The 19,627-nt window shown below is 49.0% G+C and overlaps 1 protein-coding gene across 1 annotated transcript; it reads right to left on the reverse strand.

Moving 5' to 3' along the window:
- Nucleotides 1-1,315: 1,315 nt before the first annotated feature.
- On the reverse strand, nt 1,316-18,424 carry CLU (clusterin). The gene is made up of 9 exons (XM_055300234.1): nt 18,287-18,424; nt 14,548-14,679; nt 12,842-12,990; nt 9,982-10,152; nt 7,833-8,238; nt 6,623-6,727; nt 3,217-3,446; nt 2,111-2,286; nt 1,316-1,564 (listed from the first exon to the last, which is right to left on the reverse strand). The coding sequence occupies exons 2-9, from the start codon at nt 14,642-14,644 to the stop codon at nt 1,555-1,557; spliced, it is 1,344 nt and encodes a 447-aa protein (XP_055156209.1). The 5' UTR covers nt 14,645-14,679; nt 18,287-18,424; the 3' UTR covers nt 1,316-1,554.
- Between the last annotated feature and the right edge of the window lie 1,203 nt (nt 18,425-19,627).

A 19,627-nucleotide genomic window follows, 5' to 3' on the forward strand; every position in this document is an offset into this window, starting at 1 on the left:
GCATAAAAAGGAGCAACAGTTGGATATAGTGGCTTCCAGAATCTAGTGACATAATAGAAAGCAAAAAGTAAATCTTGAAATAAGGCATGTGATATTAATGTGATATACAATTTACAAGGATGGTCATTCTAGGAAACGCCTCCTGAACCCATAAACCTAATATTAATATATGTCACCAGTGAATCATACGGACTTTATTCTGAATTTCCTTGAGTAATACGAAAATACTTAGCTTGTTCGATGAGCTAAGCCTTGGAGTCTGTTACTTACGCAGCAGATACTTAGAACTGCAAGAGAGAGACAAGGAATGGTAACCTAAGCACATTGTAAGCTTTTCATGTCTATGTGGACTTTGCCACAAACCTGGAATGCCACCAGATGTGTTTTCTTCATGTGAAGTATATTGATGAAAGGAATTCTATAGTTAGAAAATACTCAAAAATGGTTAAGGTTTCATAAGGTGATGTTGAGGGAAGAACCACGGCCGGGCAGGGCCCTCTGCTGGCAGCACGGGGCACTGCAGCCCGCCTATATCCGACTAAGTGGTAAATACGCCCCCAGGGAAAAATCCAGGTAGATGAGAAATTGTGGTCCCAGGAAAGATAGGAAGGTTGTGTGGATGGGAGCAAATGATGCCAACAGTCGAGAAAGTGCCATAGGAATTTCAAACCCTGACAAGGAAAAAAGAAATTGCTTCATTTTGTCTTTTGGGGACAACAGATTCCATTTAGATTCCATTAAGAAAAGATCAACTGGGGGGCACCTGGGTGGCTCACTGGTTGAGCATCTGCCTTTGGCTCAGGGTGTGATCCCGGGGATCATTCGATCCCTGGGATCGAGTCCCAGGTCAGGCTCCCTGCATGGAGCGTGCTTCTCCCTCTGCCTATGTCACTGCCTCTCTCTCTGTGTGTCTGTCATGAATAAATAAGTAAAATCTTGAAAAAAGAAAAGATCAGCTGGGTATTTTAATACCCAGCATGCCTAATTATCATCCCTTCTTCAATCTTATTTTCAATATATTCCTTCAGGAGATCTCACCCACCCCAATCAGAATACATCAACCGTTTTATAATGGAATGAACAAGATTCACTTTCCAGAAATTTATTTTACTTGGCCGTTGGAACACATCTCTGCTCCTAAAAGCAAGAAATCCTTGGTTTAACTTTGTCACTCCTTTTATTCTCAATTATATGATATTCCTTATACCATCTTAGCTAGTGCTTTTCTTTTCTACTTTTTTTTTTTTTCCCATGTCAAGATGAAGGTGTGTGGGAGATAGAAAAGCCCAGCATAAAAGGACAACACCCCAGCACATTCAGATTCCTTGGCGGTTTTATTGAGTTAGTGGCACACAGGAGTTCTTCCCATGATCAGCAAACGTAGGCGTTACAGTGCGGAGTCCAGAGGAAGGAAAGCTGGGTGAGGAGACAGGAGCGCCTCGAGGCAAGGCCTGGTCACTTGGTGACATGCAGAGCTCTCTCTAGGGGCCTAGCACTCATCTTGGGGCCAAAGGAACTCAGCCCTCCCGTATTTGGAGAAGCAATGTTCACATCTCATTCCTCTCTGAAAACAAAAACAGAGGAGAAGAGAAGGTGAGGGCTGGACATGCACAGAGGGGCAGCAACCAATACTCAAATGCTTATAAAGAAAGAAAGAACAAGGGTGCCTGGGTGGCTCAGTGGTTGAGCATCTGCCTTAGGCTCAGGTAATGATCCCGGGGTCCTGGGATTGAATCCCACATCGGACTCCCCACAGGGAGCCTGCTTCTCCTTCTGCCTATGTCTCTGCCTCTCTCTCTGTATCTCTCATGAATAAATAAATAAAATCGAAAGAAAGAGAAAGAAAGAAAGAAGAAGAAGAAAGAAAGAAAGAAAGAAAGAAGAAAGAAAGGAAAGAAAGAAAGAAAGAAAAAGAAAGAAAGAAAGAAAGAAAGAAAAAGAAAGAGAAAAAGAACATTCTCCAAAGGAGAAATAAAATTTCCAGTGATTTTTCTGGCTTCCTGCCTGGGCTCTGGCTATGGGAACAATCATTCCCAGGCTGGATATGCTGCATTTCTTCTGGCTCCTGGACACCTTACCTGCTGACCACAGGTAAGGCCTGCATACTCACCGGTGCTTTTGGCGATACTCCTGAAGAGCCTTCTCTGCCACAGTCTCCATAAATTTAGGATTGTTCCTGGAGACTGCTTCTGGGATCATCACCGTGATGGGGTCAGAATCAAAGAGCTTCACAACCACCTTAGTGAAGCCCACGGGAACATTGGAGTCAGAAGTCTGAGAACCCACCTAGGAGGAAAAAAGATAAGAGAAGGACTGAAATATTGGTCAACATGGACTCATTTTGCAAAAAAAAAAATAAAAACAAAAAATGCCAGGCTTCAGTCTGGACAAGCTTTTTACTAAGTTTGAGATCTTTCCGATTCAATGAACAGAAATGCCCTAATTCAGAGACATTTGGTTGTAGGTGTAAACACTATATGCAGATGACCAGCCCATGGGGAGTCCCACAGAGGAAAAGTGGTTTCTAAGCCCCTACATGTTCTTTGGGAAGCCACTGGCTGTGGTAGTGGCAGAAAAGGAATCAGGAAAAGAAAAACAAGAAAAGGTTCCCAGCACTAGAGAGAAGCTTCCTATCACTGATAAATAATAAGGCACCAATTCATGAGCCATGCTACCTGGTGTAGAGCAGCGAGGCAGCTTCGTGGAAAGAGCACAGGCTTTTCAACTAGGCGGACAGGTTCCAACACCCAGGCGCATCACCTATCTGTTATCAAGTCTTGGGTAAGCTGTTGAATCTCTCACTTTCTTCAACCATAAAATGGGGTTTTGATGGGAGCACCAGGTGGCTCAGTCGGTAAACATCTGACTCTTGACTTCGGCTCAGGTCATGAGATCAAGCCCCACGTCAGGTTCCGTACTAGGTACAGAGCCTGCTTAAGATTCTCTTTCTTCCTCTCCCTTTGCTCCTCCACCCTTTCTAAATAATACTACTAATAATAGGGGCATGACATTCATCTCACTGGGAGATGAGGCTTTTCCCTGCAACAATGTACTTAAAAGTTTTTAGGTTTCCCCCCATATGACAAATGCTCAATCCAAAGTATAAGTGCCCCCTTTAACAGCTTCATCCCATTCTGCTCCCAGGGGAGGGTCACATCCCCTCCAGACCACAGCCAGGGGCCCTGAGCTTCAGAGTGTGGTCAGCATGTGACTCACCGTCGTGACCTGGAGATAGAATGGGTCTTCACTTTGAGTGAGGTTAGCCAGCTGGGACACCCAGCTAAACTGCTCGTTCAGCTGCTTCAGCAGGGAGGACGTGTTGAACATCTTCTCCTGGTAGGACTGCAGCAGCTCGTCGTAGAGCTTGGTGAACTTCTCCGCAATCTGGAGGGAATTATTAAGTTCCTGTCGCAGCTGGACCTGCGCAGGGTTGTTGGAAGAACAATCTGCCCAGAGATGGGGAAAAGAAAAAAAAAAAAGGCAGACGTGTGAAGGGCAGGCTAGCAAGGGATCAAAACATGAAAGGAGGGGCGCCTGGGTGGCTCAGTGATCAAGCGTCTGCCTTTGGCTCAGGGTGTGATCCTGGGGTCCTGGGATCGAGTCCCGCATCCAACTCCCTGCAGGGAGCCTGCTTCTCCCTCGGCCTGTGTCCCTGTTTCTCTCTGTGTCTCTCATGAATAAATAAATAACATCTTTTAAAAAAAAGAACATGAATGGAAATCAGTTCCTGGGGCCAGGACCTACAGCAGAGCTACTCTAAAGACCCAACCACGGGCCACGTGCTGTCAGACTGTAACAAAATACGGAGCTTGCCCCAGAATGTAAATCAACACGCAGCTTCTTTCATCAACAAAGTCTTGATCTGGAAAACGGTGTCACCTGAACTAAACAGTGTCCTTGGTGACACCAGTGATTTACCTTTGGGTGCAAGAGCCTTCTCTCCTTGGGGACTGGTGACAAAGGGCTTGATCACACTTTGGAGAAGCATTGATCGCAGTCTATGTGCTCAGACCTGGAGCTACTCTTGCTGCCCTAGTCCCTGGATAGATCATCTCCAGAGAGAGGGAACGTCACTCACAGCTGCCATTTGTGGGGCACCTATGCGAGTGCTTTAGAAATCCACTATCTTCAAAAATCACATCTCTTTGACCTTAAATATTACCAGGGATGAAATTGAGACTTGAACCCAGGACCTTAACTCCTACAGAGTAGGCTCTTCCTCTCTCCATCTGTGGCTCTGGAAAATTCTCCACGCCTGTTTTGAGCATATCTGCAAGAGCTAGAAATCTAGTGCCAACAGTCCGTGAGTTCAAGAGCCAGCCAGGATCCCTGGGGCACAAAGCACAGCAGCCTGATGGCTTAGGGGACTGCTTGCCCATCTGCCCACCATGGCAGATCAACAAGCTCACCAGGAGCATAGAGAAGACACAGGTGACTGCTTTTGGTCCTGGGATGCCCACTGAAGGTTGTCAGATTGATCAGAGCTGGTAACTACTCACTTTCTCTTTAAAAGCTACTGATTTTCATTCCCTAATTTTTTCAAAAATGTCCCGAGGATGGTACATGAGACCCTAGCAAGCCAGGGGAAAAAAGATCTTTGCATGTTACATTTCCTATAAAGGATTACCATAAGTCGTCCTAGTAAATTTAATCATTTGTATTAGAATTTTTTAAATGTTAGCTGGGGCAAAAGATAAAAGCCAGGTTAAAAAAGATAACATAGTGAATAACCTTAACTCTTCCACCAGGGAAAAATTTAAAAATGAGAAAAGTCATTGAGAACCGAGACGCAGTCTAGAGCAGTGGATCGCAACCGGGGGCTCTGCTGCCCCCTCCCCGCAACAGGGGGATATTTAGCAAGGTCTGAAAATAGTTTTGGTTGTCACAACTGGTGGGGAGGGGAGGCAACTGGTGCGTAGAGGGTAGAACCCAAGGGTGCTGCTAAACATTCCACAGCATACAGGACAGCCCCTCATGACAAAAAGTGATCCAGTCTGGGGGTCCCTGAGTGGCTTAGTCGGCCTTCAGCTCAGGTCATGATCCCGGGGTCCTGGGATCGAGCCCCACATCGGGCTCCCTGCTCAGCGGGCAGTCTGTCTCTCTCTCTTACCCTCCCCTCGCTCATACTCTCTCTCTCTCAAATAAATAAATAAAATCTAAAAAAAAAAAGAAGAAGAAGAAGAAGAAGGCAATCTGGTCCAAAATGTTAATAGTGCCGAGGCTGAGAAACCCTGGTCTAGAACGTTCATGCAGTGCGTGCTCATTTGGCTGCTCGCATCTTAAATAAGAGACAGTAACTCTTCGTCAGTGTAGAAGAGAAGGCAGTGTAGGTAAGCCGTGATCCAGGACCGTTAAGATCAGCGCTAGGAGCGCCAATTTGAGCCTGGGCATCTGTGCCTCTCATCTTCTGGCCCTACACATGATTTTCTTGTGGTGAGAAGCTGTGTGATCTGTGCTACTCTACGATATTTGATGGAGGAAAACCCAAGAGGTTTGGTTGAGGACTCATCTACACCTCACCCATCGGTCCCTCACAGCACTTGTATTTATTTGCAGTGGCTTTGAAAATTATAGGTGTGAGGCTAGGAAGATTTAACTAGACTCTGAAGGCTTGCCCTGGCAAACCCAAGCGTATTAAGTAAGAGCCAAGCCACGAGATTGATCTGCTATGTCCAAGGGAAAATAATTAACTCTTTCGGAACAGGGACTATTGTGTGCCAGGAGCCACTGCAGAGGCTTTGACAGCTGCTACTCAAAGTAGGAAGAAATGAGCCAAGGAACAGATCTGATAAAGCTGAGGCAGGAACAGCTGAAGGCAAGTACAGGCGACCCTCGAACAACACAGTCTGAACTGTGTCCACTTAGACGTGGGTTCTTCACAGGGCACTACTGTAAACATAGTTTTCTCTTCTTTATGATTTTCTTGATGATTTTTTTTCTCTAGTTTATTTTAAGAACAGTATATAATACATGTTACATATGAAATACATGTTTATGGATGGCTTATGTTACCGCCTCGTTGTTCAATGGTCAACCCTATTTTCTTTGCTTTGGGGACCGACCAACCAAAGGGTATTTTGCTGGGACGCCAAGGTACCACTACCAGTGACCCCAGAACACATCCCCAACACCTAGCTCTCCAAGGCGTCCTATAATCTAGGGAAGTTACCCAACCTTCCTGTGACTGACTATGAGCTTTTTCACCTCTGTAAGACAGGCACTGGAACCGTACCCAACTCAGGGTCATTCTGAGGAAATGAGTAAATGTTTGCAAAGCGTTTAACAACGGTGCGAACAGTGCTCACGGTGTCATGGTGTTTGTTAACAGATTGCGTATTATCTAAGATTCCATCATCTACAGGAAGAAATGAGGAGGCCTACCAGGTTCAGCTCTTGGGAAGAGAATAGCTAGGAAAATCAAAAAAAGGTATCTCCCCAATTTCTGGGACAACCATACATCTTAACCCTTGTCTACAGATGGGGGCCCACATGGAGCAGAGCCAAGGACTTCCCCCAGTACCACAGCTAGAAGGCAGCGGAGCTGGAATTTCAAGTCTCATGTGTCTGATCCTCTAAGGAGAGCCCCAGTGATATACCAGGGACCCAAAGCTCCCCAACTCACCCACTGACAAGATCTCCTGGCACTTTTCACACTGGTCCTTCATTTTCAGGCACCCTGTGGAGTTGTGACGGATCTCCTTGCACACGGTGCGGTTCTGGTTGTCTTCTGGAGACACACCAGGGAAGAGGGAGTCAGTTATGCTGAGGCACCACACAGAGCAACACAGACCACACACAGACCCCTCTGATCCCTTCCACACTACCGTCTGCCCCTTTGAAATGCTTCTGTGGGCAGAGCAGGCTGGAAATGAGCTGTCTACCTGCAGACTCAGGCCTCGCTGATCAGGGCTCCCTGCAGAGGGACCAGGAGGTGGTTCCAGGGGATCCCTCAGCTGGGTATGGCCTCACCTCCCACCATGTCCATCCGATGAGACCTTCCTACCTCCACACTGCCATAGCTATATGCACTTCTCTTTGGCATTAAAACCCTGTGTGCTCTGCATTCTATCTGGCTCATCTCTCTCCCCCTAGCCAATCAGCAAGCCCCTTGAAGGCAGGAATGGGATCCTCCTTAGAGCCTCCTTGTAACACAAGGCTCCCCCTCAATTACAGATACACAGTAGATGCTGTTCCATTCAATGTCCTCCTGTATCTCCAAACAATTTCAAGCCAAACTTGGTGCCAGTCAAATTGTAGTATTTAGGAGACAGTGTCAGCAAACAATGTCTATTAATTCAACGAAGGAAATTACCTCTAAAAGTATTAACTTTTCATGTCCGTATTAGACCTGATTCATTCAAAAAATATTCATGCATGCCCATTCTCTGCCAGGCCCCAAGGTCATAGCCAAGAACAGCTGTCTAAACTGTAACATGGATTGATTATATAATTTGTCACCACTATATGCATGGCATGCCCATAACGTCACCTGAGTTGCCAAGACAAAGGGTCTGGTTCTCTAGAAAGGAGTAATCAATGCCCTGCCTACCAGTTGCTGGAAGGGGCATGGTAAACTTGAAAGAACACAGATTTCCCAGTCCGGCAGGGCTAATTCTGACTGGGTCCACCTTTACCAGGTCAGACATGTTTCATCATCTCTCTGTCATATTTTTCTCCTCCTTAAAGGGAGACAATACCACCTTCATGGGACTGCTGGCGTAAACTGAGATGAAACATGCCAAGCCCTTAGCATAGTTCTTAGAATCTAACAGGCTTCTCAATAACCTGCTAGTTCCCATCCCATCTTAGGAAAAACGAGACAGCTTTCTCACCTTCTGGGAATTCAATTGGGAAGTGGTAAGGAATTCTATGCAGGTTGACATCCATGGCCTGTTGAGCCTGGTGTATCATGTCAAAGAAGGGCTGAAACATGTCATGGAAGTTTAAGGGCTGGAATCTAGGGAAAGGTATTATGTTCCGGGCGATGCGAGATTTGGGATTGAAGAAAGGCCTCCTCTGGAATAGGCTGAAGGGTGAGTAGTGGTAAGTATCCTGGGGCTCCCGGGTGAAGAATCTGTCCTGGAAAAGCTCATCCATGATGCTGGATGCCCGGTTGAAGCTGTCCTGCATGACGTCCAGGGCGTGGGTCTGCTGCCGGTCGTTCTCCAGCAGGGAGTCGATACGATCGCCATTCATCCAGAAGTAGAAGGGAGAACTCTGGTTCAGGAACTCCTCGAGCTGTCACAGGCAGAATGGGGAAGTTAGGAGAAGCTCGCCTAGGTCCCAGCTGCCTCCTGCACTTCCTGCTCGTGGAAAAGGGCCAGTCCTGGCCCTTTGCGGCCCCTCGGTCTCCTCGGTCACATAGCACATGACCAAAGGCTCTGCTAGGACCGGCTCCCTGGCCCCCCAATGGGCTTCCATTCTATCCACGTAACAGGGATGAGCCTGGGAGGATGTCTGAGGCCAAGAGATGCAGAAACTCCTGTCACCTGAGACTAGTCTCCTCTTTGGCCACGAAGGATCCCCCACCTTGAGTCAGCCAGGGGCCAACTGATAGGCCTTCATGAGTTCAGACCAGGCGAGGCTGGCAAGAGAGGATGGGATCAATATTAACGTGCTAAAATTCTTAATTCTTTCTGCCTAAGTGGGGACCCAGGGATTTGGCATACTATGAAGTCATTTGTTATGTTATCCAGCTAATAAGACCTGGATAAGAATCATACAGCAGATGGCACAGATGCTTTTAATGACTTTACATTTGCACACTTGTAGCCAACATTGCCAACTGACATCGTGGCACTCCAGGCCCAAATGCAGCCAGAGCTGACCAACTGCATCTGGCATGGCCTGAAGCCATGATACTGTGATTTAAAATAAGAAGTATAAAAAAAATAAAAAATAAAAAAATAAAATAAAATAATAAGTATAAATAAATAAATAAATAAATAAATAAATAAATAAATAAAATAAGAAGTATATATTTGGGACCCCCAGGTGGCTCAGCTATTGAGCATGTACCTTCGGCTCAGGGCTTGATCCCAGGTCCTGAGATCAAGTCCTGCGTCGGGCTCCCTATAGGGAGCCTGCTTCTCCCTCTACCTAGGTCTCTGCCTCTCTCTCTGTGTGTGTCTCATGAATAAAAAGTAAAATCTTAAAAAAATAAAATGAAAGTGTATATTTAGCCCTGGTCTGGTTCCCAAAACCCTTAGAATTTCCTGAGATGAGAGCAATAACGGTCTTTTGTTATGTTAATGAAGTGGCTTTTGCAAAGCACCCAGGATGGGGACTGGTAGCTGGAGGAACCAAACAAGATTAGAATGATGGAGTTTTTAATTCCATCTCCTGACTTCTGGGGATGGGAGAGGAGCTGGAATTCGAATCCATCAGCAGTGATTTTATCAATCATGCCTATGTGGGGAAGACTCCATAAAAACCCAAAAGGATGGGCTTGACAAGCTGTGGTTTGCTGATCATGTGAAGATCCAGGAGCGTGGCGCCCTCTCAGAGGGCATGGAAGGTCCCCACCCCTTCCCCATACCTTGAGCTATGCATTGCCTCCATCTGGCTTTTCTGAGTTATATCCTTTAATAATAAACCAATAGCCTAATAAGTCAAATGTGTCTCTGAGTTGTGAGCTGCTCTAGCAAATTAATTGAACCCAAGGAGGGAGCCGTGGGAACCTCCGATCTATAGCCAGTTGGACAGAAGCACAGGTAACAACCCAGACCTGTGACCGGCACCTGAAGTTGGAGGGTGGGGAGAACAGTCTTGTGGGTCTGAGCCCTTAGCCCTTGAGATCTGATGCTGTCTCCAGGTAGACAGTGTCAGATTTGAGCTGATTTGTAGGCACCCAGCTGGGGGGAGAATTGCCTGGTGTGAGGAACACCCCCACACGTTGGAATTGGGTGCAGAAGCGTATTTCACTCAGTTCTCTCCTCCCCCACTCAGATCCTAGCTGTACCCAGCAGCGTGTCCCTTCACCTGGTGGCCAACCAGCCCTGAGCCACTTCTGCAGACACGTGCGTAGAACTTCATGCAGGTCTGTTTCAGGCAGGGCTTGCACTCCTCCCAGAGGGCCATCATGGTGTCATTGCACACCCCCTGGGACGCCTTCAGCTTCATTTCAGAATCCTTGGTATCATATAGTGCATCCTACAGGAGGACATGAGGCCAGGTTAGCCATACAAACTATAGAAATGATCCCTGAAAGTATAGTCTTCCAGGTTAGCCATACAGAAACCAAAGGCTTCACCCTCTCCAAGCAGGCACCATGGTGCCGGGCCCTCCAGTCTCCAGGGCGGACCTTCCTATGTCCAGCCACATGGCGTGCTTGCTTCCTCCTCTGACTCCTGCATTCCCTCTCTCACCTGGAATTCCCTCCCTACCCAGCTTTAAACATCTTCTTGGGACGCCTGGGTGGCTTGGGATGCCTGGGTGGCTCAGTGGTTGCGCATTTGCCTTTGGCTCAGGTCATGATCCCAGAGTTCTGGGATAGAGTTCTGCATCAGGATCCCTGCATGGAGCCTGCGTCTCCCTCTGTCTATGTCTCTGCCTCTCTCTCTCTCTCTCTCTCTCTGTGTCTCTCATAAATAAATAAATAAATAAATAAATAAATAAATAAATAAATAAAATCTTAAAAAAAAAAAAACCTCACATCTTCTCAACTTCCAAGAACTGGCTCTTCTTTCCGTCTTCCCCAGCCACTAGAATTCCCTTTCTCTGATGCTGCCCTGAGTCTTGACTCCAGGATTTACCTCTCACTTACACTGTATTTCTATTCTCAATTTCTGGTGTTTAAATGTTGTCTTCCAGGGATCCCTGGTTGGCTCAGCGGTTTAGTGTCTGCCTTCAGCCCAGGGTGTGATCCTGGAGTCCAAGGATAGAGTCCCACATCAGGCTTCCTCCATGGAGCCTGTTTCTCCCTGTGCCTGTGTCTCTGCCTCTCTCTCTCTCTCTCTCTGTATCTCTCATGCATAAATAAATAAAATCTTAAAAATTTTTTTTAAATAAAAATAAAAATAAATGTTGTCTTCCAAAGCTTCCGGAGGTGCTCTGAATCTAACTTATCTATTGCAGCCCCAGTCCCTGGCATGCAATAGAAATTAGCAAGCTCTCAAAATCAAAGTCACAACTACCAAAATGCTCTGGCATTTGGCCTAATAACTCTGTAAGAGTCCATCCCAAAGAATTCCTGCCATAAAGAGGAAATCCATATTCATGAAAATATTTGTTACAGATTCATTTATGATGGAAAAAAAATACTGGAATCAACCTGTATGCTTAAAACTAGAAAGCAGGTCGAGCAAATTGTGGTCCACACAGAGGCCAGAAGTATAGCTTTGCTAGGGTGTTCATAGTTAAGTTTTAAATAATATAACAAGCATTTTTCATGTTACCAATTTGCAATTTTGAATACAGTGGCTATCAGAAGAATATGGAGAGGAAAAAGGAGTAATAAACAAATCAAATGTTAACAGTAAATTGTCCATATGTAAAAGGGTTATGGAAAACTTCTCTTCCACTTTTCTGTATTAAAATCTCGACAGATGAGCATATTAACCCTTCAACAAGGATTAAGTAGGGCATCCACACCCCAAACAAAAGCTATGTTGAGAAGAGCTGACCAGGAAGAGTTTGAGTTATCTGAGATCCCTCTGCAGATCCAGGTGCGCAGGCTCTCCTGGTTCCCTGCTCCTGCTGGGAAGGCCACCACACCTCCTACCATACCAATTCACAAGCATCAACTGTACCGCCCACTTCCTTCCTTTCTCTTCTTTCCTGTTCACCTATTCCTTCTAGTCACGGAGTCTTTTCCTAAACTTAATGCCCTGTATCACAGGACCTGGTTGTAGAGTACCAAACTCTGATGACAAGCAAAAAAATCAAGAACAGGACTTGCCGGACGCTTCTCTATGAGCATCTGGAGGGTTCTCATAGAATAGTGAGGAAACACATTGATGCCAAGGAAAGGCATTAAGTGTCAAAAGAAAGAGCCGCATCCAGGCCAGCATTTCATTAAGTGGCTTCCAGGGAATTGTGTTAAAGCTATCATGGGGAGAAAAAAGGATTCCCAGATCAACTCGGTTTGGAAAACACAGGGTTAAATGAAGTTCCGTGAACGTCTTTACTGCAGAACTTCTCAGAGCCTTTAAAATGCTTTACTATGCATTATGGGTCATGAAGGTGGCAGGTCACCCTGTCTTAGCATCTCCTTCATCAGGGGTTATGGAGGCAACAGGAATAGGTTTTTAGAATACCCTTCAGGAGACTACTGATTTTTAAAATAAGTTGTTTATTCCATTATGATGTTTTAGTTTTGTTGACTTATTAAGCCCAGGCTAGATCCACTATTTTTACCATCAGAGTTAAGTGTCTCTTTATGAAGTAGTCAGAACTCTAGAAAGCCATGGGGCACTACAGTGTATACCTGCTTTAACCCCAAAGATATTGCCCCTACTAGATAAGGTTCCCAAAGGGAGGGAGCCATCCTCCTCCTGACCTGGGACAGACCCTATCCAAAGCCTGCGTTGGAGCTTGCATAGTCAGGGTTTAGAAAAATCTATTGAAATGAATCTGGTCATCATCAGGCTCTGGGCCAGGCTGGTAAGAAACCAGATCCAAGATCTGACCCCTTGAAGCTTTCAAAAGCAAAGAAACCTTCCTTCTTTCTTAACTACAGCCCCAGCATCAGCTGACACTGGCCTGAAAAGGCTGAGGGTCACCGTGGCAACCCAGCAGGGCACCAGAGGAGCTGTGACCACTCCCCTCCAGCAGGGGAACTCCAGTGGCCAGGGGGGATGGGAGGGAAAGGGGGAGGTGCGGTCAGCTGGCTCTTCCTTACCTCTTTCTTCTTCTTGGCTTCCTCCAGGTTGCTGAGCAGTGATTTGCGCTCTTCATTTGTCTGTTCTATTAGGGTCTTTATCTGTTTCACCCCCTTGAGAGCATTTTTTATTTCCTTATTAATGTACTTACTACCTTCGGTGGACATTTCTGCAACAGAAGGCCAGGGAGGTAGAGTGAGGAGAGAGAAAGAGATGGATAGTTAACCCTAGAACCAGCTGGAATGGTCGGGAAGGTCAGTTCAGTCTAGGGACTGTCAAGGCAGGGAGCACCTTCCCTGGCAGGTAGCCTCCTGGCCCCAGCTTTTCCCTGACATAGGTTCTCATCACAGGGTGCAAGTACCGACTACACCAGCTGTTCAGGAACACAAACCACTGGAGCAGGCATGCCCTGGAGGCGAGGCGGGATGGCAAGCAGCACTAGGCCACTATGCTCCTGTGCCTCTAGAGAACAAGCCTGCCCAGCTGCAGAAGAAAGTTTTCATGGAAAAAAAAAAAAATCCTGAGAAACAAAACAGATGAACATAGGGGAAGGTAAGGAAAAATAAAATAAGACGAAAACAGAGAGGGAGACAATTCATAAGAGACTCTTAATTCTAGGAAACTGAGGGTCGCTGGTGGGTAAGTGGGGGAGGGAAGGGGGTAACTGGGGGATGGGCATTAAGGAGGGCATGTGTTGTGATGAGCGCTGGGTGTTATGTGCAACTGATGAATCACTAAATTCTACCCCTGAAACTAATCATACACTATATGTTACTTGAATTTAGTAAAATGTTTTTGTAAAACCCTGGAAACATAACTGTTTAAGTATCAAAATGTAAAATATTATTTTGGATAGAAGCGTTTTTGGAAAGCAGTTTAACCAAGCATCTGAACTTCCTTATTCCACGGTTCCGAGAGATAGGGGACACAAAGATGAATTAATGGCACCATTCCACAGGGAGACTGTGATCAAGACACAACATTGTGCGGCAAATGCAATGAGACAATGTGACCAAAGTACTGAAGAAGTAACAGCTAAGGCTTTTCTGGTGGTTATCCTGAGGCAAGCACTGAGCTGACCGTCACATGCCGTTTGTGTAATCCTCTCTGCACTGACATCATCCTCACTGCACCGATGCGGTGAGGTCGGATACTTGCCCCAGGTTAATACAGGAGTCACAGAGCCAGACACATACCCAAGTTTGATCTCAAAGTTTGGGTTTTTAACTATGACCCCAGAGAACCGGTCAGCTTGTAGGGCAAGAGTGGGGAGGAGGGAGAAGGGCGGAGGGAGGATCGGTTTCAGGAAAGGCCAAGCTGGGCTCTGCAGGAGGATGTCTCCTCTTTCCTGGATATGGAGCATTGGTTTTCCAGGTGGAAAGGTAGAAGAAACATATAGTAGGTGCTATGGAGACTCAAAAATGGGAGCTCACAAAAGCTCAAAGGAGCCAGGCTTCATGGAGGAGGTGTGGGCCCCAGGACAGCGGACTGGTCAGGGAACAGTCAAAAGGGATACAGCCCCCAGAAAGTGCTGAGGATACACCTAAAAAAATGCCGAGGAGCCCACCTGACCACAAAGAATCTAGACCAGGTAGGTGGGGGGAGGAGGCTCTGAGAGAGGACAGCCTGAGCAAAGCAGCTGTGGTGCATGGGATTAAAAGGCCTCTACCACTTTGAGCCCTGACAAAGAGGAAGGGTGCTAGGAGGGGACACCTGGTCTACTTACCCTGGAGCTCGGTGTCTGAGACAGCCTGGTCTCCCAGAACCCGTCCATTGTCCCAGGTCAGCAGCAGCCCCACCAGCAGCAGGAGAGTCTTCATCATGCCTCCTTCTCCAATTCTGGAATCCCAGCAGGCCTCTGTTTGTAGAGAACAGGAGACTGTCATGGTAACAGCTAGATGGCCTGCTGGTTTCCGGCCGGGCCTGCAGCCTACAGCAGCTTCCCCGGAGCCCTGAGGAGGCCCTGCCCTCAGCCGGCCCCTCAGCTGGCATTATCGTGTTTTTGTCCCCAGGGAAACTGGGAGAAAAGACCAGACTTGCCATTGGACACCTTCAAAAGAAAGTGGTGGCAGGGAGGTACAGAGAGGAACCACAGGAGAAGCAGCCTAATACAGAAGAAATGAGAACTCTGGTCAGAGCCCTGGGCTCAGGTCCAGCCCCCAACTTCTCCTTCTCCTCCTCCTCCTCCTCATCTTCCTCCTTGTCCTCTTCGTTAGTCCTCCTCCTCCTCCTCCCTCTCCTCCTCCCCCAGAACCGCTAAGTCTGAGCATGTGCTTTCTGCATCTAGAAAGGACATTTATCTGATACCTGCTCATATCAAATAAACCCTCAAAACCCCTCTCAGATGACTCCTCCGGCCCTCCCCTTCCCCAGCCCGAATGTGGGGACAGCTCCAGGACTCAGGCAGACCGCCTGGGCTGTGTGCCTCATGGATCCTGCCCACAGCAGGCATCACCAATCGGTCACCCCTTTTTCTCCACGAAGCCTCAACACCACCCAAAACTGCCTTTCTGAGGCAGTGACAGCCAATCCTTTGGGTCGGCAAAGGAAATAAATGCCATGTGGCATCCCTGGCACGAGACCCGAGATCTCCTGCATAGACTTTGAGTATATAAATGCAGCAGAGCAGGGGACAATTGTCTTTAGAGCGTAGAGAGGGGGTGACAAAGTGGGTCCCCTGCCTCCCTAGGAGAAGTTCCCTCTGGATGGAGGTGTGCCTCTGCTGCCAGGTCCCTTTCGCATGGCTGTTCCCTTTAAGCCCACAGTAGGGTGCCCTGCCAAGGTGCCCCTGCCACCCCTCAGCTGACTGCTGGGCGCCCAGGACAATCTTACACAATGGACTTTCCCAGAAGCTGAAGTTGTTGCATAAAACAGAACTCCTCTCTCCAGCAGCCCATCTTCTGGCCTCCCCGCCCCACTGCTTATCTGAACACACTGGTTTCCCCTAAGAGAACAGGGAGGTGGGGGCCTCCCTTCCTGAAATTGTGAGCATCTAAAACCTGCCCTCAGCTCGGCAGGCAGGCAGGCCCGTATGGACGGCTGGTAGGACACGAATAAAGGAAGCCTCTCCCGGAAAGTAATTAGTAGAGCAGCCAAGTGGTGGTTCCCAAACCAGCCAACAGAGCAAAGGAGCAGCGTGGGAGAAGAGAGTGGGTCATTGCCTTCCCCAAAGACAGGGTGGGTGGCTGAGCTGAGGGGCTGTTTCAGGCTAGCCAGAAGGCTCGGGTCATGGGCTCTGCCCTGGAGGCTCACTGGGGCCTGAAATGTCTCAAAGAGAAGCAGAGCTTTTGTCACGCCAGAGAGAGAAAGCCAGCAAGAACACCTCTCGGGAAGAGGCCAGGCCCCTGGATACGTCTCAGAAATTCATACAAGGGCCTCTGAAATAGGTTTGGACAGGAAGACAGGGCCCTGGGAGCTGAAGGCAAGAGCACGGCCTGAGCAGTCCAGAAACCCAGCAGCCAGTATAGTCTCCCACCAGGAGCCTGGGCTCCATGGGGAGCCACTGGGTCCCAGCCGAGAAAAAGATCAGTCACCTGCCCCAATCCCTCCACCTCAGAGGGGAAGCCAAACCCAGAGACAGGATGGGGCTCCCCAAGGTCTGCAGTCTGCTGGTAACCCAGCCCTCCCAACCTCCAGTCCGGTGCTCTTTCCCTGACACCATGTCACTTAAACCTGAGCCTCACGGTCTTCATCTGTAAAATGTCCCTAACACGGTCCTCAGAGATGTGAACATGTTCTGTAAACACGGGGGTCTTACATAATCATAGTAAATCCCGACTCTTTCGAAATCTGACCTAGGACCAATTATGGGCATTGGCACAATCTATCAGGGAAGTTGGAGGAGGTGGCATGTTTGGAGAGGGACAGAGGAACTGAAACAGGTAACTCTGGTCCCTCAGTGTGGCTTTGCCTAGTGCAATGATCAGCTCCTTTCCAGGACTCCCCTTGGGGAGGGACAGTGTCTTGTTTTAATGCTGAGTCTAATTCAGAATGTGATACTGATACCGCTCGTCCAAGGACAGCACCAGAACTGCCCTCCGAGTGTGCTGACCCTCCTCCCCTCTCAGCTCGGGCCTGGGCACCCGGCTGCCAAATCTTACGAGTGGACAAGCCCTGCCAAGGCCCTCCGGTCCCCACCACCACCAGGCAGCCTCTTTCCCCCAGGGAGGTTTAACCCACAGCAGAGAGAGCCAGGGGAAGGACACAGAGACCTAGGCGAAGGAGAAGTAGTCACACAGCCAGTGTGCTGCATGGTTTTTAAAGCCCAAGGCCCAAGCTCCTGTCCTGCTACCTCCCTCCTACCTGTCCTTTCTACCTTTCAGTTTAGAAACTAAACTGAAAAGAAAAACGGGGCACCTGTAATTCATACCAGCCAGAGGCAAATACTAGCACCATGGTAGATGTCCTTCTGTTTTGTATGCATTGGTATGCGATCAGATCCCTTACACTCACTATCTTCAAATCGTTTTTAAAACCACACTTTTGTGGCTGTAGAATAGTGCATTTTCTGGTGAACTCTATTTTGCCATCCCACAAGGTTGGGCATTTAAACTGTGCACATCATCTCCCACTACTATAATGAACACTCCAGCAGGCATCCTTTCTTTGTATCAGTACTTATTCCTAAATTCCTAACCTTTCTTTAAAAACAGTAATAAGCAACTGCTTCTTCTGCTTCTTCTGCTTCTTCTTTTTTTATTATTAGATCCAGAAATTCTGGAACACCAAGCCTTCAGTTCCAGCCCGGATTCCGACACCTACATGCTGTTTATCTTAGGAGAGGATCCTAAACCTCTCCAGGCCTCAGATTATCATCTATAAAATGAGACGGTAGGACCAGACGTCTGAGATCTGATGGCGGTTGTGACTTTTCTCTGATGTATCTTGGTGCATTTAGGAAGCAGAAAGAGGGCGATTTAGGTGGTTGCAACATGTACTTAAATCAAAACGTACTTATAAAGACACTATGGAGAGAACTACAGAATCCAGGAGCAGCCACGATGACTCGAGCAGGCAAGCTGACAGCCCCGGGCGGGGATCAGTACGTGACCAGGGAGGATGCCCCCCAGGAAGGCCCGAGCGCAGAGCGGCTCCCCCAGCGGCTGGTCCGAGCCTCGGCGACAGCGTTAGTTCTGCAAGGAGCGGCTCCCCGTCCTTGCAAATGGAGGGTCATTACACCTGCTCTATTCGGCCCAAAGAACTGTGGCTGGAGCTGGTGGGCACAGGAGCTCCGGGAGTCGCAGCCTGAGCGCCACCCGCAGCGGTTGTGCCTCCAGCTGGGCGGCCTGGGGATGGGGCTCGGGCCACCTCCCTTCCCGGCTCCCCGCTCCATCCGCGGCGCAGCTCCAGCTCCGGCTGCCCGGGGAGCACCAGCGACCTTCCTGTCCTCTCCAGGGTGCCATCCCCGCCCTCCCAGGGGTCCCGCGGCGGCTCGGCGCCCGGTAGGAGAGGTGGGGACAGCTCACCGGTCAGCAGCGCCGGCGACCGTGCGCAGCTCCTGGCGACGCCGCGTGGTGAGCACCGCGAGCCGCGCTTATTTATAGCGCTCGGCCTGGTCTACACCCCCTTTGGGGCTGGCTGCAAACCTGCATGACTCACGCCCAAAGAATGCCGTGGAATTCACCGGGAGCTTTCTGGAAGCAGGCGCCGGAGGGGATGCGGAGGCTGCAGGGGGGCGGGCGGAGGGGATGGCGCTCCAGGGCAGCGCCCGGAGGGGGCGCGCGCGGAGGGCGGGGTGTAGGGGAAGCGGGGCATCTGCAGCGAGAAAGGCCGGGGAGACAGATCCCGGGGTCCTGCGGGGTCCTGCGGGGTCCTGCGGGGCACCGCTCCCCACCCCCGGGGGCTCAGAGCTGGAGGGGCGCGGCCCCCAGGAGGGGAGAGCTCCAGTGAACGTGCGCAGCTCGGCGACCCCTGCTCAGGGTTCCAGGGGTCCCCCTGCGCTCCCGGCCGGTGCCCAGAACAAAATCTCAAGAGTTCTCAAACATTGAAGTGAGCCCCTGTTGTTCCACTGAAGTGGGAGAGCATTAGAAATCAGGGCGGAATGGAGAGGGGGTTGTGCTGGAGAGGAACACACAGGAAGAAAGAAATACCGACTTCTCCAACCACACGGGAACCCATGGTCTTTTGGTACATCTGCCGGCCAGGAGGAGACAGGAATGTGTTTTGGGGGGTGAACAGAGTATACATTTGGGGAACCAGAACGTCCCCCCTGGCTCCTTGATTCCCGACCTGTAAGCAGCTATTGCCTCCATCCACTTGGGGTCCAGACAAGAGGGGTGGGCTTCATAGTGTGGGAACCCGCACTCCCACACTTGGCTTGAGGGCTCTCACTGCAGTTCCTCATATTTACTGAACAAGGGGTCCTGAATTTTCGTCTTGTACCCTGCCTTGCAAATTATGTGCGGGTCCTGTTTGCAAGGGGGCTCACTCAGCTGGGTCTGCCTCAGTTCCCTCCACTGACAGGAGGAGCTTACTTCTAGGCTCCCTTTAGTAGAGGGCTTTGGTGTGATGCAGAGATGGGAGTCTTGGGAGTCTTTGTGCCACTCCCTGGCAGGGAGGACACCAACCCCAACACCCCTGAGGTATCGCTACTTCTTGGGAAAGAGACAGAGCCACCCACTCGGGACCCCCAGGACATTTGCACAGCAGGTGAAAAGTCAAGCTGCCTGAAGGTGACTCTCACGCTGATGGGTGGAGGTGGGGAGGCAAGGTGGGTATAGGCATCCCGGTTTGGGGGGCCGACTGAAAACCACATGAGATGGAAGGCTTTAGAGGAGAGCCCTATGGTCAGGGGCTGAGTTTTTCTG

Source organism: Nyctereutes procyonoides, unplaced genomic scaffold (genome assembly GCF_905146905.1).
Source record: "Nyctereutes procyonoides isolate TBG_1078 unplaced genomic scaffold, NYPRO_anot_genome, whole genome shotgun sequence".
NCBI lineage: Eukaryota > Metazoa > Chordata > Mammalia > Carnivora > Canidae > Nyctereutes > Nyctereutes procyonoides.